General features: G+C 41.5%; 1 protein-coding gene across 1 annotated transcript in view; it reads right to left on the reverse strand.

Annotated features, from left to right (window-relative positions):
- Positions 1 to 3,715: 3,715 nt before the first annotated feature.
- BMPR1B (bone morphogenetic protein receptor type 1B) overlaps positions 3,716 to 19,065 on the reverse strand; it is a 40,344-nt gene continuing 24,994 nt past the window's right edge. The window contains exons 5-11 of the mRNA XM_074148254.1: positions 17,318 to 17,414; positions 16,369 to 16,507; positions 10,607 to 10,799; positions 9,874 to 10,171; positions 7,408 to 7,583; positions 5,885 to 6,015; positions 3,716 to 3,841 (exon numbers count right to left, since the gene is read on the reverse strand). Coding sequence (XP_074004355.1) covers positions 3,716 to 3,841; positions 5,885 to 6,015; positions 7,408 to 7,583; positions 9,874 to 10,171; positions 10,607 to 10,799; positions 16,369 to 16,507; positions 17,318 to 17,414 — 1,160 coding nt within the window. The remainder of the gene's footprint in view (positions 3,842 to 5,884; positions 6,016 to 7,407; positions 7,584 to 9,873; positions 10,172 to 10,606; positions 10,800 to 16,368; positions 16,508 to 17,317; positions 17,415 to 19,065) is intronic.

The raw sequence follows: 19,065 nt of genomic DNA on the forward strand, positions 1-19,065 counted from the left end.
CATCTTACTGTTTACTTGTTTACTCAGAGGACAAATCTTATTAAATAAAAAAAATGAGGCATGGTCAAAATAATCTAGCCAGTGAAATGAAGCCCAAGGTAGTGCTTTTCAAGCACATGAAAAGTAAATAGAACTAAAAGCAATCTCTTTCATGGAGAGATGGAAACAATTTTATTTGGGGGAATGTTAAAACAACCATATACAATTTGAACAAATACAACGTAACAGTTTGTTCCCCAGGTTTTCTAATTACAGTATTTACAAGTTTAATAAGGCACTGGTTCTCAAAAAAGAACACAAATTTGTTTCGTAGTCTTTACACTGTCAACCTTTTCTTTAATAGAAATAACATTGTGCTAAAGAAAGGATAGCAGTTGCTAGATGGCATCTCTCTTCCTTTTTGGATGTTTTTTTTTTCCTTCTTCTCCTACTTACCGATGCCATCTTATCTATGCCAATGAGTCACTAAACTAAACTTCCTTCAGTGATTTACATTTGAAAACTGGATTTCCAGACCTGTGGGCACTGAAGCCACAATTATCTCCGCCACCGACTTCCAGACCCTAATCAACACGCACTGTGCAACTACCGAAATCTGGAAGTGACATTAAAAGGCCACACTTGGCAAAATAAATGTCACTGTACATGCTGAAACCATAATAATTACATGTTGAGTGCTGTATAAAGTCAACCATGCAGGAGTTAACTCAAACGTCACAGTGCTAGAACAAACAACTTCCAAGACTGCCTAAGGCTGTTCTCTGGCCTTAGGAATATCCCTTTACAATAGCATCGATTGCAGTGGGTAGGAGAACTGAGGGCAAAATTTGGCTTTTCAAGTCCTGAAAGAAAATGGGCAGGCACTAGTTACACAACTGCAGACCCTTTGCTTTCTAGAGGTGTGTCTCCTCATATATATATATATATATATTTATTTTCCTATATAGCACCATTGCAGTGATTTGTCATTTATGCATTTTCATAAATAAATATTATGTTTTATTTAGTGCTTTATCATCCGTAATAGTTTACTCTTAATCCACATACTGGAGTTATTCCAGACTCCTAACTGAATATATATATATATTTATATATATATAAACACATAAACTTGAACATTTAACATATACACTTTATGTAACCTATCAACCAGTATCTTAGATCCCTTTCTTTTGGATCGAAGAAAAGTAAGACTTGTTCAGAAAACCAGCGACTGGCCCTTTCTCTCACAACACTCTGATGGCAGGTGCTGGGGGCACCATGTGCCTCGCGACCACCAGCTGGCAAAGCACCCCCCGAAACATTTCTGGGGAGAGTCATGATGATATTTTAAAAACCCCAAACCGATTTTAGGAAAGCAGACACAAAACACACCTAAACGCGGCAGGGAAGAGGCAGCCCTGCTGTGTGATCGCTTACCCGGGACCCGCAGGGAGCAGGCTCGGAGGTGGGCTTGACCGTGCCCGTGCCCGTCCCCGAGAGCTGCCAAAGCCACCGGTCCCACCTGCTTCGTCGGAACCAAGAAATCCCTGTTCCTCGGGGCTGCACTGGTTCTTACGAAAGGGCACGAAGGTGAAAGGAGAGTAGAAACCCCCACGGCTCCATTCAGTAAGATAAAAGGTGAAGAGAGGCTGGGCTGTTCTGCTCATTTTGGGCCACAAATCTTCAAGCCAAGGCAGCCAAGGAGAGGAGCCAACTCCGCTCCCAGCCACGCAAGCGCGCTGCTTATTAAGGACAGGGGAAATCAGCATCGTCCCTCTTGGGGCCAGGGTTCGGTGTACTATTAACTCCCGGAGATTTTCTTTTTGTATTGCTCAGTTACTTTTGGTTACAGGCAGGGAAATTGCACTGCGGAAAAAACACTCTAATTAACGAAAATCCTCTGATTAAACTTTTTAACACCTATAATCATGGAGGTCTTGCTGGTTCGCTTGAACCTGCACATTTTTCTCTGTTAGCTTGAAAGTATAAAATGGTAATTTTTCCAACTAGAAACACCTTCAGGGAGCTGTGAAGCTAAACCCCAATTATATATCTACCTACCACAAATAAATCAGTTTTGTCCAAAAAGGAAAAAAAGAAGCATTACAGAAGTGCTGAGGCTAAATCCAGCATGGCAATTATTTCAGTTATGAAATAGGCTTAGCATAATCAAAGCGCATTTGTAAGGACTTATTTCAAAATTAAACTGAACGCTAAGTGAAACAGGACACAGGCAGGCAAAAAAAAATAATTAGAAAATAAAATAAAAGAAGGGTAAAGAAGGGTAAAACGGTAACTCCCACACAGCTCAGCTTTGATAACCCGATGAAGAACAGAGACCTTTCCAAAGAAAACACTTCACGGGGAATATTTCACCTCTCATTGCCCTTCTGTAGTTTTAACATCGCAGCAACTGCTGCAGCCCCAGGAAGGAGGAATGGGAAAAGCTGGTAAGTTTCCCATTGCTCTTCTCCCCTGAAAGTTTCTCTTGCTGGAAATCATGATGCTACACAGCCCCACCGTGGCAGCAGAGCCTGGCACTACCACGCGGTGCCCAGCTCTCATCGCCCACCCAAGTCCCACACTCCTTCCCTGTCGGCTTCCTACTGCAGCCATGAGGCACCAGGTCTCCTTAAAGAAAAATGGCTGCCACCCCAAAAATGGGAATCCTTGAGGTTTTTCACATTCCCTTTAAGAAAGGGAACACGGTTTATTTTTTTTTTTCCCAACTGTGGTTGTAGGTGGATAGCTCACTTTTACACAGATGAAAGAGTAAGTTAATGATTTTTTTTTTCACAGTGGTTGTGTATGTAGGTCACAGCAGTTCCAAATTCACCAGCGGATCCAAATGTGTACTTCATTTCCACTCACACACAAAAAGCTTTATTTTGCAGTGTGGGGAAAGAAAGAAAAAAAAAAAAAAAAGCCGAGCAAAGGGGGACTTGTTTGTCAACCTGGTACCATACCCATCAGATTTCCTGGAAACATGAATTGCTCCTTCAAACAAGTCACACCGAACCATATTCATATGGCTCCTGATTATCTTAAACAAAGCACAACCTCCCCTGGGACAGGCCACCCACAGGAACCCGGCCACCTGTGCTGAGGGTGGCAGGGATGTAATCGGGCTCCATCTCTATACTGTAAGAACTGCTTGCACATTTCTGCACGTAGGCAGCTTGTCAGACGGCTTCCATTATAGCTCCTCTGAGCTGCACAGACCCACTCTCCATTTTTTTTAAATGCTGGAGTGCAATAGTCTCTTTATAAATGAAAAAATCGCCTTGCTTTAATTTTCAGAATAGTTTCCTCCGATTTTTTTTTAATGTAACAATATACATCTTTTTTACTTCTAACCAAAAGTTTTATTTTCATAAAATTTAAAGCAGTATCTTTTTAAACAATCAAAATAATAATAATAACAATAATAATAATAAAATAATAAGTGGCTTTCATGGAAAGCAACATGCATAATCTTAAACCAGTTACTAAAACTGTATTTCCCCGTGTAAACAAGGGCAGACAAGCCTCTTCCAATCTTGTATGTCAAAATTCAACTGACTTTTGCAAAGGATAGTCTCCTCAAAAGGTGTCAAACAAACTTACAGCTGCTCTTAAGCATGACCGCATTCAAGGTATTTATTAGCGAAGACTTTCAATACCTCTTCAGGACTTCTGCCTGCACGAGAAAGTCCGTTTCCATGGGCCTTCACCAGAGTTGCCTCCGGCCGCATCAGAGTTTAATGTCCTGCGACTCTGACATTTTGGCAAGTGTTTTCTTGACCCGCAGGGCTGTGAGCCGAGAGGCGGGGTTGTGAGCCCAGCACTCCATCATCAGCTTCCCCATCTGCCGTAGGCACTGCAGAGAGAAAGAGGAGAGAAAGTCCCACCTGGGTCAGCGGAAGAGGAGACTGCAGTTGGTGGCAATGCCGGGAAGCTGAAGGGAAAAGGTCCTTTCTAAGGGCAGCCAAAAAGAAAGACAACACGCTGGCTGGTGTCGCTTTTCAAGAGCTTTTGTTTTCTGTATATTAAAGAGAGTTTACCAAACATGGCAATTACTCTTATAATTCATGACAAGTTATAGTCTAGACGTGGCTGTACACTCTACAAAAGCACTTATTTCCCCTTCCCCAACCCCGTGCAGCCTGACCTGCACAAGTGTGGCTCTGCACAGCAAGCCCTTTCCACAAATTCAGTGGAAGCCATTTTCCTCAGCCAGCGACCGGCCCCTGGAGCTACAGCCGAGGGCCAGCGTGCACCCACGGCTCCTGCCCAGCTTGCCCCCTGCGAGCACCCGGCTCTGCTCTGCCCTCTCCTGCTCCATCCCCTGCTTGCTTCCAAAACATAGCCAGACCCTCCTCTGGCTCCCAGCAACAACTAACTCTCTTCCTGACGGCGTCTCCACGTTGCCTGCCCCATCCTGGAAAGGGAGCATACATCCCTGCTCTGCATCTACCACCTTCTTCCAAACATAAAGCACCATGTAAGCCACCTGTCCCGCACGACGCCATCGCAGCCAGGTGATGACCCCCTCAGCCTATGGATTTATGCTGCCCAAAGGTTTGCTTGCTACAATAAGAAAAGTTTTCCATCTCATCCAACCTGCTCTCCATTTTCCTGAGGCTCCTGGCCCAGAAGCAGTGCAGACCCTGAAAGGGTAACCACCATAACCACCACCAGCAGTCCCCAGACCAGGCTAATATATTTCAGATTAATGCAGATTTTTTACAAAGGCATTTTGGCAAGGGAGAGGATGGGGCAGGTGATAGATCTTCCCGCACTGGCTGTTGCACAAGTCCTCGAGCCTCCCAGGGAGGTTGTTTCATTTTTCCCTCGCATTCCCAAATTGCCCACATCTCACACCACCTAAATCTTTCATCTACCTACAGAATATTCATCTACACACTGCTATTCCCAAATGGCAGCTGTCTTCTGCGACTGTAGAAAACTTTACAGCGTTAAACTGTACTAATTAACATGATTAATGACCCCTCCTCCACAGCATCTCAAGAGCAGCCGGCAGGTTTGCCTGTGGTACCTCAACTGTTTGTCTCTGATCCCACGAGCACAACTTTCCTTCGTTACAGATTCTCAGCAGGGAGAGTTCAGATTCTCCCACCTCCTTGCTTTATTCTGGAAAGCATTTTGTGGATCCTACATCTCCTCTGAAAGGCCACATCTGTAGCCCTCTCTGCTAAAAGGTGAAGAGGTGCACGAGCACTGTTTTTCTAAGATGTAAAGGGGTGAACAGTTGGTGCTCCTCGGTGCAGCCCAGTGACTCTGGTCAATGCTATTGCACATCAGTACCCTAAGAGAGAAACTTAAAATCTTGTGCTCGTGTTAGCATAAAAGCACAGCAAAATCGTGTTTCCAAGCCTGCACACATTTCATTTCCAAGAGATGAGATAATTCCTTCCTTAAAAAAAAAGGAAAAAGGTTGGAATTACAGTCCACACTACATGCTGAAATAGCTGCCAGTACACCAAGTACGCTGCCACTGCACTATACACTACAAAATAATTTCTCTTTCAAGAATTTTGGTTAGCCACTGATTTAATGCTATTAATGCCAGGAACAGAAAGCAAAATGAGTGCAAGAGGAAAACAGAGAGGCTAAGAAGGTCTGAGCACAGCCTATCGCTGTGGGATCTGGTAGACGGCACACGAGAAACCTGCTTGCAAATATCATAGGCTGTGGGCCCTGGGGTTCTGAACACCTTTGGTGGGGATATTCAAGAAGGTTACCCTCCTTTCCCAAGCCCTGTTACAACGTGACTGGTGCCAGCGTCGGTGGTAAAGCCCCTCCTCACTCAAAATGATGCAGAATTGGGTCAGCCTCGCTCTGATTAAAAACTCGCTCGCTCTGATTAAAAACACAGGCTGCATTTTAAGAGGGATGATACCTCATCACTGCTCCATCTGTTGGGAAACGAAGGGCGTAGCCTCTTGATGCACACAATCTCCCGCATGTCCTCGTACGAGGGGTCACTGGGCACAAGGTCGTGGTATGGAAGTTGGTATTCCTCAACTATTCCTGAAAGAAGCAATAAGTTGCCCATTACTCGCAGAAGACACCTTCCACCACCTTCTTCTCCTCTCATTTTATAATAGATTGACCATCCTGTTTAACAATTAGATGTACTTCTCCTTAAAATGACTTCCCTGCCCTAGAAGTTTATTCCACAGTCAAGTTCCAATGTAACCATTGCCAAGTAAAGACTGGCCAGGTATCTTAATCCAAAAGCGTAGTTACTTGCCAAGTGAGACAGTTTCTACCACTGACGACCAATCCAGCAGTCTCCAGTAAGTTATCACAGAAAGGGCTACGCATAGGGCATAGCACAGGGGCCCGTATCAGAGCAATCTGGCAAAGAATCAACCTTGAATTAAGTCTCCTTCTTATCAGTGGACCTGGTACATACTAAAGGGCATTTCTGTGCCTTGTCGGAACATGGTCAGCTACCATTCTTTGTGCATAGCACCGATGACAACAATATTACAGCTTTTACATCACATCATTGCAATACACTTTAACCAGTTTGTAAACACAGGGATCACGTTGCTCATCAGTGAAATTCAGCTCCTCTAGGGCAAGCATGGAGTGAGCATTCAGCACAATACTGCAGGCTTTAAAGCCCCATAAAGTCCGGTGAAGGTAGCACAGACCCAAGAGGGACATGCTCTACTCTTACTGCCACCAATCTGGCACGTAACTGCTGCCAAGTCATTTCTCTGCATTTAACTTTGCTCAGTGGCAAAATAGAGGTAATAACACATTTTTGTACTACACTGAGCTCTACATTCAGGTAGCACACATGTATGCATCCAAGGATGGACCTGCACCCTGAGCCTGCAGCTGGCCACATTGCTTTATCTTTGCTGTCCTCACCCTTGAATGCCTGATACCAGAAGGAAATGAGGCACATCACCGGTATGAAAATGATGTAATAAGAGCCAGTTCCCTCTAGGTTTTTTCTACTTGTCTTGTAAATAGATTACTTATTTTAAATAGTGGCACAGCATACCCTCAAATTATTTGTCCTTCTCCTTCTATTTAACTCTAGCAAAACAAAGAAATCACTATATTTTTTTTCTCCTAAATTAGCTGAATACCCCCAGACAAAAACGTGTTGCCACTGGAAAAGGCCCCCAGATGAGTTCCATATTCGTTCTTCAGTGCAGGCATCCTTTGCCTTCAAACAATCCATGAAAATACAGTCTAAATCTCTGCTGTTGAAATAGCACTGACTGATGCTTTAAAATAAGTTCCAACAAGAGAATGGATATTAAGGGAGTTAGCTGTATGGTTTATTCACATTTGTTTAGTACAGTAAAAACAATTATCCAGGGAAAAGGATGTAATGGAAGATTTGGGTTATAAATTGGGTTCACTGACACAATTAAAAGCAATCTCCCAGCTCTTTACCTCCTGAAACACATCTCCTTGCTATCTCCCAAAGGATGAGTCCAAAACTGTACATATCAGCCATGATGTACGACTGAAAGTGATTTCTATTCAAGCTTTCATCCAGCACCTCAGGAGGCATATAGCGTTTTGTTCCTACACGGGTATTTGGAGGTATGTCTACCTCGTTTGTATCACTGAAAGAAAAAGAAAGGGGAAAAAAAGGCATCAAAGATGCAATAAAGTGGCTTGAAAAGAAAGCAATTTAGATGGGAGAAGTAGTAAATTCACACCACATCCACTCTCAAGCAAGGTCAAAAGTAATGCATAATCTTAATGGAACAATTCTTACAAGGAAAGCCTCTTAGTGGGAAGGCAACCCTCCTTAAAAGGCTGGCCCGCCTGAGGCTATGTTAAGCATTCAAATGCAGAACCATAACGGAGATAAGACTCGACAGGGATGCTGTAACATTTGTGAGATTTCATTAGCATTAGCCTGAGCTCTAATGCTGATGATAACAATCAAATCTTCATTAAATGCTGTTTTCTTAACATACTCCACCACCTAATGCTTTAGTCTTAGCAATTAATGGAGGACACTAAATAGCTGGGGCAGTATCACTTAGCTGTAGCAAATCACATCTGCAAGGAAGACAAGTCTATTTTTTGTGCATGCATTATAGTTTGATCTCTCCCAACCTTCACACATCAAGACGTGTAAACGCACAGATGTAAATGTGTAAAAAAATCTAATCAAATGTGTCACGCCTCACACATGGACCAAAAGAGACAACATATATCTAACAGGAAGCAAATTCCCATCAATCATGTGACTGGATTTTTTTTCTTATAAACTCAAATTCAGCTGTATCAGTTTTAATGTTTTTTAAAAGTTTAATATATGGCATATATTGTGGTTTGCTTAGAAAGTTCTGTTTCCCTTTCCCCATCTTCAAAAGGTAAACATTTTAAATGTGACGAACGCAACAAAATCTCATAGAATATTTATACAACTTCTGTAATTTTCTTCACGAACAGCAATTTTCTTTACCTACAGTTAGGAAAATGACAAAAAGAGCTGAGCCTGAGGTACAAACAGTCATTAAATCATACGTATGCTGGTGGCATTTCCGTATACCTCCAAGAATGTAACATAAATCTGGTGACCTGCACTGTCTTGCAATACTTCGAATAAAATGAGAAATGCAGAGAACTTCACTAAATTGATAAGCTTCAGCAGAGCGCCCCCCTTTCAACTACTTTTTTCTGCTCCTGGTCATTGCCTGAGAAACGCTGTCTAAAGAAAGATTCAGTGTGGAAACAAGCCAAGTATGGAATGTAAATCCCATTTGGACTGTGACACCTTCTTTTACAGCACCACTTGGTAGTTCCTAGTTCTTCTCGGTTCATACCTAAGCAGTGTGCTGTTCTGTACTTGTCAGGGAAGGTATACCTGCAGAGGGTGAATTTCTTCCCTGAAACTTTTACAGTAAATAGTGTATTTCCAAGTTGTCGTTTTTTAGGCCCCTGTTCCTCAAAGTAAAAATACTCCTTTCTCACCTGCTAAAGAAAGGTCAGGTTCATAAAGCAAAAGCCTCACCAAGAAACCTGGTAAGTGAATGGCGAGAAGAGCACATAAAAACTGCCTTTCCTTACACTCTGAATAATTTCAGTTCAAGATTTGTACAGAATTCTTAAATTTTTTTTTGATACTTCAGGGAACCCATGGTTTCAAAGCTGACCTCTGAAACTGAAACCTTCGGTCTGTGGCCACACTTCTGTGTGCAGAAAAATCAGAGACTTCATACCACTCGTCACCACCAGCAGGACCAGTGCTGAGAGCTCGAGCTCCTTTTGAAGAGAGCTGTCAGACAGCGGTAACTCCTTTACGAATCCCAGGAGTGCATAAGTCCTACTTGTCTGCTCTTTCTACGTTGTTTAAACACACAACCACTTTTTAAAAATCAAATTTAAAAGCCATTTCAAAAATCAAATCTGTACTTCGGCAATTTGATTTGTAGGAAATGAAACAAAAGGCAGCCAAATGGGGTACTTTTCAATAAATCCTAACCAGTAACTTGTGCAAATGATTAGTATTATTCTATATAAGTTGTGAGTGAATTATCTTGGGATCAGACAAGCTGAAAGCTTCAGTGACGAGTTTACTGACATGACTTCGACCTGTCAGTGCTATGTCCTTTTAGCACGTGGTAGCAATACTCGGGTTGCTATTGAGGATGAAGTGATGAGAAGTGAACCTTTATGCAAATGCAACTGCTGTGCTCAATAATTAAAAAGTGAGTGTTTGTGCACATGCATCACATGTTTATGCGACATCCTCAGCTACGTAGGTAGCCCCACCTCACCAGCATAGCCTGAAAGGTATGCACATACACTGCAGGTGCTTACACATCGCTCAATCAACAACTAAATCAGTGTTTGCATCTAATTTACCAACTTTCCCTCGCGCTCCTCACTTCTACTCACCTGATAAATTTAACAGCCAAGCCCAAATCTGCTATACAGCAGGTGCCATTCTTTTTCACCAGGATATTCTTACTTTTTAGGTCACGGTGGGCAATAGCAGGTTTGCCCTGAGTACTGAAGATCTCCGTGTGCAGGTGGCACAAGCCACTAACAGAGGAGTAAGCCAGTTTTAGCATGGCTTTTGTGTCCAAGGTAGTAGATTTTAGATAATCATAAAGTGAGCCGTTCTCATGATAGTCAGTGATGAGATACAGCTGGGTCCAAGATCCTGTACCTTTAATGTCTGCGGCGATGAATCCTGCAAAAAAAAAGAAGATTTTTAAATTAATACTTCTCAAGGCTTTTTTTGACTGCTCAGAACTCGGGACTGTCAGCCAATACAATAGTTTTATTTTAATAACGTATTTAATTTCTTTCATCTTACTTCCATGTGACGATACCTCAACTCTAGCCTTCAACATATTTTCAGAAAGCCCAGATACAGAAATACAGGTGACAGAAACAGACACGTGGTGTTTGGAGTAGCAGCCTCCAAAACCCATTATTTTTTAACTTTTATCTATGTTTCAATAATCCTTGAAATATCTTTCTTTTCAAAAGTGCTGGGTGGCCAATTGCAGAGCACAGCAGGTAACAAAGCACATAGGAAAGGGCATCAGGCAACAGCAAATGAAAAATTATTAAGCTTAAGAAACCTGTACACTATCAAATAATTCTCTTTAATTTCACTCACCGAGAATATTTTCATGCCTCATCAGGACAGTCTGGTAGATTTCTGTTTCTCTGAACCAGCTGGCCTCCTCTGTGGTAAAAAACACTTTCACGGCTACCTTTTCGCCACGCCACTTTCCCATCCAGACTTCTCCATAGCGACCTTTTCCGATCTGCTTTACCATCTGAATCTGTTTTGCGATGGTTCTTTGAACCTGTGAAAAGCAGAGGTGAGCAGTTAGGACCCGCTCTGCAGAAACCTGCTGCATCCACCTCCCTCCTTCTGTGCCTCCTTCGCAGCAAGCCCAGTGAAAACAGGAATACGCAGCCATTGCGACGTGGATGTCAGCAAAGCTCCTCAACGTGGATGCTCCCCACTTCCCCCAGGATGAAGCACTAGGGAGCCATTCCTGCCACTGTGAAGAAGCCTTTCCCTACATTCCCAAAAGGCACCGTGGCCTCTCAAGAAAGTAAATCTGTCCATGTGAAGGAAACGTTCGACTAACAACCTTGAAATTTTTATTTTCCTGTGGGAAGTTGCCGTTTTGTGGAATTTTTCTTTGTTATGTTTGAAAAAGCTTTGGCAGAAAACACTCCTGGCCATTCCAACCCAAACCAAATTCCAAAGTGGTAGGTAACACATTTTTAATTAAAACGAGGAGTCTTAACACCATTGAGACTCAAGGTTAGGGTTCACAAGAGCCAAAAGCATTTCAATGCTCCAAAACTAGCAAAAATACTGAGAGCAACCTCCTATCACCTTCCTTGAAAATCCCACGCCTAATAATTTCAAAATATAAATTTGGTGTTAGGAACCTCAACCAATACTTACACAGTTAGAACCCACTTGCCTACATTAATTTTAACAAATATCATCATTACATAGTGATAAAAATTCTCTTCCAAAGATATGGAAGCACAGCTTTAAATCTGCCCTTTCTAGTGTTCATACCAGCTTTGCCAGTGGCTGTACTGGGAACTGATGCCAAAGTCAAACCTCTTGTGCCGCTGTTGCAGAAGATCAATGTATTTGGCAGCATTGCAGAGATATCCTTCACAAGGACAGCAGGCCCCATGAAGCAGATGGACCGATTCTACATTTAACAAGCTTTTACAACTACAAAATATCTTGGACAAATGGAGACTAACATATTCTCATAGGATTGGAGCATGTCTGCAGATCACATATTTCTAAAAGTTCACAAAATAAAACTCAAGTAGATGCTGCAACACAACCCACTGGTGTTGATGGTTGTCTCAGCCCATCCTAGTATAATTATGCTTCCGTATTGCCAGTTCAATCCACAGCTAACGAATTTTGGTTCGGTAGGATTTTACAAGATTTTGAAAGAAAATAACTTCATAGCCTCCAATAAGAGGAGGTTTTAATCTGGCCCAAGCAATTGGCAAAATCTGGACAAGCGCACATTCGAGGTCTCTCAGTTTCACCACCATCCATAAACAAATTTCAAGCAGTGTATTGCAGCAAGTGTGCGCTGTCTGAATCCCTACGAAATCATACACATTTCACATAATTCCAAATATTTTTGCAATCTTGGCTGACAGAAATAATCAAAACTAGATTTTAAAATCATTTGCTTCCTTTCCTACCCCTGGGAGGCCCAGTGGAACCTACCAGTTTGGTAATGGAGAGCAGGACTGCCACAACGCCACTGCAGCATGAATGTATGTCCAAAGAAGAATTCAAAACCTATTAGGTAAGGTCTATCATAATTTCTTTTGTAAATAAATTACTGGTTTTCATATTAGACAATTTAAAGAAGAAAAATATACAAGTGGCATTTATGCAAAGCTATTTCAAAAGTCCCAGCTTTCTTCTTTTGTCTTTTAAACAGAATCCCATTTTTTCAGCCCTGAAATGCATTATTAGACTTCGAAGATGGTGGCTTCAGTGCCATTAGTTTTGATTAACATCAGTAAAAGCCAAGATCAAAGATCAGTTATAATTTTTTAAATTGATTTATTCTCTTTTATACTCTCATATGGTGATTGAACAATAGTTATATTACATTGGAATTTTGCTGTAACATTTTGTAATGTCATTCTAGCATTGTTGCTTTCTATTTTGCCCATTTTAAAAATGCATCCTGAAAAATAATGCAGTTATATCAAATAACTTAATTTGTGTAAATATATGTAATGGCATCATAAAGTACATGGAATTATAATACTTAATGATGAAAAGTTCCTTATTAAATTACATTAAGAAAATGAAAAACACATTTCTGTTATGGGTTTTCAGGCGGCAGAATACTATGTGAAGGGCCTTAACCTGGTTTCCTCTTGCTAGAACTGGTCAAACGATTTCCTATGAACAATTTATTTTATTTTAAGGAATTCAGCCCTTTCTTGAATCGCAAAATGATTACAATTTCTAAAACAAATTGGATAATCAAAATTGTTGGACGAATTGATTTCATAAGCACGCTGAGTGATGTGCACATTTGAAATTATTTACACCGAGTGGGGTTTGGTTTTTTTTCAATTCTTTTTCAAAACTGTATATTTTGCTGCTTGAGCTCTATGAACAGCCAGGTAAGGTTACACGTCCCTTTGTTTCCTATCCCTGACTGGAATAAATCCAATTACCAACTATTTCTACTTTCTGCATTCTATTTTTCTGATGTTCAGCTAAATCTGTTCAGCCACTCAAGATGAAAATTCAGACAATCAACCTTTTGTAACTTCAATATTTCAAACAGAGAACTTCATATCCCCTATGGCTCAGATACAGTCCCTTGAAAAGCAAAACTCACTGGAAGAGGAATTAGGAAAAAAATACATGAAAAGGCAGAGACCAAGCTGTAATTCAGAAACCTCTTCGTACAGACCACTGAAGCAAATGTTCCCAGCATCTAATCTCCTTCCTCGATTTTGCATGTGGACTCATGGCAGCAACAGCTTTTCCTACACCTCTTGCTTTTTCAAGGCCAATGGGGTTCTTGCTTGCACAGATTTGATTGTGCACCCCAGTTTATTGGCTCAAAGCCTTAATTTACAACTTAATGTATTTTTTTTCTTGGTTTAAAATTTGATTGGCAGCATCTGACCTGCAGCAAAGTTTTCTGTCAGAGGTATGGACAGGTCAAGAGAAAGAGTGCTTGCTGAATGTCAAAGTACCGATAAAATCTTGGTTAATGCTTGGTTTTTGTATAGTATTTGTACCCATTAGAATAAATGTTCTGCACAGAAGGAAAACATTACTGTTTAGCATAAAGTGACATTTTATAATAAATTTGTGGCTTACTTTCCTGAAATAATAACTTTGGATGTTTTGGTTTTTGCATAAGAAATAATACAGTTAAAACCAAACTCTTCCACAATAAAGTCTAGAGCATTATTGCCAAGCATTTTCTGTATACTTGTTTTAGACATGGGTCCAGAGGTATTAATCTGTGCATTTCTAGTGAGCCTGTAGCAGTTGTAGCTGTCTGGGAAATGCAGTAAACATCTATTACCAAGCGCAAGATTCATTATAGCTCTCATTTTTCTTCTCTTCTGCAGAAAATCACTACTTAAAGGGAAAGGCTGGGGAAAAAAAATGTATGCATTTTCGTAAGCAGAGAGAGAGGGGGGAAAAGAGTGGCTTCAGGAAGAATACTTGGTCTGGTGACTGCAAAGTCTCCAGGCTTGAGAGAGGAGAGAGGAGGACTGGCAGAAGACAGGATTGTTTCTGCTTCATGGAGCAATGGCGCTGCTCTGAGAGCTACTGATCAACGACCCAGTTGGGATGCCATCTCAGCCATTACAGCAGTTAATTAGCAGAAGTCAGTTTTTCTGTCCACCAAAGAGTAGACCTGGGGACACCAGTAAGACCGTAGATCCTATCTTCAACCAGCTTACTGGGACAGAGGACGGCATAAAGGACAAGCAGTCACAACCAGTGTTGCTCCAGCTTTTTTGTCTCAAGGGCATCTTGGGATGAAGTATCAAGCCAGAAAAGAGAAGACTCCGTGGAGACCTTAGAGAGGCCTTCCAGTACCTAAATGGGGGTCTACAGGAAAGATGGGGAGGGACTCTTTATCAGGGAGTGAAGCGATAGGACGAGGAGCAACTGTTTTAAACTTAAAGAGGGGAGATTTAGACTAGAGACAAGGAACAAATTTTTTACAATGAGGGTGGTGAGACACTGGAGCAGGTTGCCCAGAGAAGTTGTGGGTGCCCCATCCCTGGAAGTGTTCAAGACCAGGCTGGATGGGGCTTTGAGCAACTTGGTCTAGTGGGAGGTGTCCCTGCCCATGGCAGGGGGGTTGGAACTTGATGATCTTTAAGGTCCCTTTCAACCCAAACCATTCTATGATTCTATGCTATGAAATGCCCCAGGGCACCTGCTACCCATGTGGGCTGCTGGAAACAAATCCTCTCACAGAAGAAATACCAAGCTCCTTGTGTTTGCTCTAAATATTATTTCTGTCACTGTAACAGGTAGGAGCACTAAGCACAGACCAAGACCTTGATGTGGCAGGTGTTATGCAAAAAAAACAAAGCAAAAAAAGCAAGAACTCCTCACAATTAAATCAAGTGGAAGCAATCATTAGGAATGGTCTTAAATTGTAAACATGATCCCTCCCTTTGACAGATATAACAGAGCTTTCTTAAAAGCCTAGACCTAAATGATGGAGTTTCTCTCAACAGAAAAAAAATGACCATGGGTTTTCTGTGCTCAGCACCGGTCACAGCACCCACTTGGCAGCTTGGCTTTTTTTCTCAATGGTTATGTTGATTGTCAGAAAATTGGATTTTTTTATAAAAAGTCAGCACTTTATTTAAATGTTACTCTGAGCACTTACTCCTGCCAGAAGAAATTGAGTTTAGTCAGATTTTTGCCAACCAGTCATCCTGTTGCTTCACTTTAAGGAATTATAAAACTTCCCATTTTATTTCCTCTTTAGGGTGTAGAAAAAAGATGTGTGGGCAAAACCCAGATAGATAGAACATAGTACTTGGAAACTGGACAACATCTGCAGTAATAGGATCACTACAAACTAATAGGTTTGGGAGACAGGAGGGACTTATCATCTCTGAAAAATGAAAATGAAATCTAATTCATTTTCTCAGAGGCAATATTTTAAATTAGGAACCTGACCTTTTTTTTTTTTTTTTTCCCAGTGCTAAAAAGCAACGATGACCCCCGGAAACAAAAACCCCTGGTGAACAGAAGTGTTTTGCCACAGAAGGTAAAACTCCTGCCTTTTCAGCAGGTGAGCTCAGGGGGCTCAGTCATCCTGGAGTCACTTCAGAAATAATCACAAACTCCATCCCTGTGCCTTTAACCTTTGAGATTGCCACACTACAAGGGAAACTAATTTGCTCTTGACTTCAGAATGTGAAATCTACACATAAAAAGGTTCCAGGTTTGATGAATTACAGTTCCCTTTAAATAAAGACAATGTGTCAATGTTTGAAATGCAATTGTGTGTTGCACATAAAAAGCAAGATAATAAGATCAGCAGGCCAGATGCTGTCCTGTACATTGGCGTAAATCCTGATGAATTTCTGTGAGCTCTATTAGCCTGTACTTACCCTGCAGAATCTAAAAATAAGAAATGAGGTAAAAAAACCCCTAAGCTTTCTTGGCTTAGTCTACATGAAAAAATGTCTCCCACTTCTAAAGCAGCTGTTGTCCAGCTTAAATCCTTGCCATCTCTGGAGAAAAAATCCTAAAAACAACAACTGAGGACACATATACTTGTGCCTCATTTTGTCTTCTCTATACCCATTTTTGCCTTTTAAACTTGCATTAAAATAATATTGGTTCCTTACCAGGAGAGGGAGCCCGGAGCCGCTCCCTGAGCTCTGGGACTGCTCGATCAAATCCTTCAGGGACTCTCCAGGGGGAATGTAGGTCTCATCCTGCTCCAGCCCGATGCTGTACCGGGGCCTCGTCTCTTGGCGTTTGTATCTGCCGTTTTACAAGAAAGTGAAATTAGCTTTGAATACAATGAACACATGTGCAATGAATAATGCAAATCGTCCTTCGCATTCGCTTCATTTATAGACTCACAGCTTCCTCTGCTTCCCTGAGGAATATGCCAGACTCACTGCCCAAAATTTTCTATTTTATTTTTAGCAAATGTTTTCAGCATCAAAACTCTAAGTATAAAACTCAAAGACCGTGCAATCTGGTGTAAGTTTGCAAAGCAACCAAATGTTTTTCTTTCAGAAACTTAAATATGTTTCAAACACAGACCAAGTGAATACCCAGTTTTATTTTACTGACTGCACTAGATCTTTTAGGAGCCAGAGGAGGTAAGATCATGGAATCTGAGACTACTTAAAAAATGTGACAAAATATTTAAACATAACGTGTAGATTATGATAACATTCTAGACATATTTACTTACATTCCTGTGTCCCCCTCTTTTTTTTTTTATGAGCAGTTCTTCACCACATAAACACATTTAGAAGCCTCAGGTTTATTTACCCATGTAAAATTTGTCCTGTGACTTTCTTAGACTCAGTAAAGAATAATCTGTGCTTCTACCTGAATGGCTTTTTTGGATGTTGGGCAAAAGATGAAATATAAAATACGAGTCACAGGTATACCTGTGACTAGCATGAATAAAGTACACGTTTTTCTTCATCATAAAATAACAGCTTCTTATTTCTTTTCCTTAACATCCACTTCAATTTTTTTCAAATTCCTAAGTCTACAGAAAGATACATGTTGGGAGGAGTATTAACAAGCTGGTAAAGTATACTCCTTATTTACCTGAAATAGCAGAATATGATGATAAGCACCAGAAGTATACTGCAAACAGTCACTGAGATCAGCAGGGCCTTATGGTGAATGTTCCCTTCAGCAAAGTCTGGGGTTAAAAAGAAGGTGGAAAATTTGGGAAGGGAGGTGGTACAAAGTGAGTATCAAAAGACACACATACCTTAAAAAGTGCAGAGACCACAAGATCATTTCTTTTCTTTTGTAGTGAAGTCCTGTGCAAGTTACCCCTGGATTCCCCAGGCATTTTGTGCTCTTCCTCTTTGACCCTCACTGACCGGGGCAGAACTGGCACCCCCAAAAGCTTATTTGATTTTTCAGCCCTCACTCATGCAATACATTGTCTTGATTTGCAATTCCCTGTTTGGCTCTGAATGAAAAATCAATTAAGACCCATAGTTCTATGTCTTAACGTAAGTCATCAGCCAGAACATGCAAAAATTATTGCCTCTATCTTAAATCACTCTTATTAAGTAGCATCCTATCAAGCAGTTAATATAAAAAAATGAATAAATGCATTTATCCTAGGAAGGAAGACACAGGAGATTATCCAACCCCCAAGAAGGCAGGCCATGAGAGACCTTGAAAGTGTATTTCCGTCACTGCAGAATAATCCATCTCTTGGATCCTTTTTTTAAACACCTGAGCAGGAATTTCCTCCTCCATTCGCTCTACAGCAGCCCTGTATGCCAGGAAGTCCCTTCTATGCCGGTGGGCAAAACTATCCTTCCAGCAGCTATTCTATAAACACTTTGAAAATGAGATGTGTGAAAAAACTTGTAGAAGATGTTGTTATGTGAGAACTATTAAAATATTTCAATCTTTGCATGGGAGACTCATACTCTCCAGAATTTGTATTCTAAACTCAGGCAAGCAAGTCTGGCCTTCAGGCCTGCTCCTCTGCTGAAAAACAAAGAAACCTAGCACTATTCTTCTTTAACCTCCCTTGCCCCCCAAACTCTCAAAATTATGGTATTTTAGCCTATAGATACACACACCGCCCTCCCAAAGTTGCCATCTGGTATAATGCAAATAAGAACTATGTTATCTGAAGCTCTTCCAGTCGTGTTCCCTTGCATCTTTCACGCTAATGCCCAACACATCGCAAAATGCAAGAAATCTATCCTTATCGACTCATCCTGGAACGGCGCTATCACGTTTCAGATTTACAAGGGTAATGAGACAAGGACATTCCTAAGGGACTCTTGGTTTACTCTCAGGCTCTTTTATTTTAGAATAAGAAGATCCAGTTTCTCCTTCTGTTTTTGCCCCCAAACTATTTCTTTCCTTCCCCTTTCCACTACAAACAGAGATTACCTGCCAAGGCACCTTTTTGATCACACTGGTCATGTTTTAACCTGCCATTACCTGCTCCGGGAGCATTAACAACGTAAACATTCAAGACACGGCCCATGCCTTTGAAAGGGGACACTGGCACGATGTCTATCGGGAAAACACCGGAGCCCATCATTCTCCCTGCCGCAGCGGATTCCTGCCTGGCCCGCCACTCCGAGCGGGCTGCGAGCTGAAACCGAGAGCCCACCGGGGAACGCAGACCTCTCTGGCGAAGGCGAGGGCCGCTCAGCAGGCTAAGGGCTCCAGTTCATGCTTTGTAAGCAGCCTGAGTCGGCCAGCCATTCCCTCTGAAATGTGTGGCTTGTAACGGTTTAAGATGTCGCAGCCCGTCGAGGAGAGGATGAACAGCACGCAGGGCCAGAGAGTGGGATTTTATACTTGGGAGA

Source organism: Numenius arquata, chromosome 5 (assembly GCF_964106895.1).
Source record: "Numenius arquata chromosome 5, bNumArq3.hap1.1, whole genome shotgun sequence".
Classification (NCBI taxonomy): Eukaryota; Metazoa; Chordata; class Aves; order Charadriiformes; family Scolopacidae; genus Numenius; species Numenius arquata.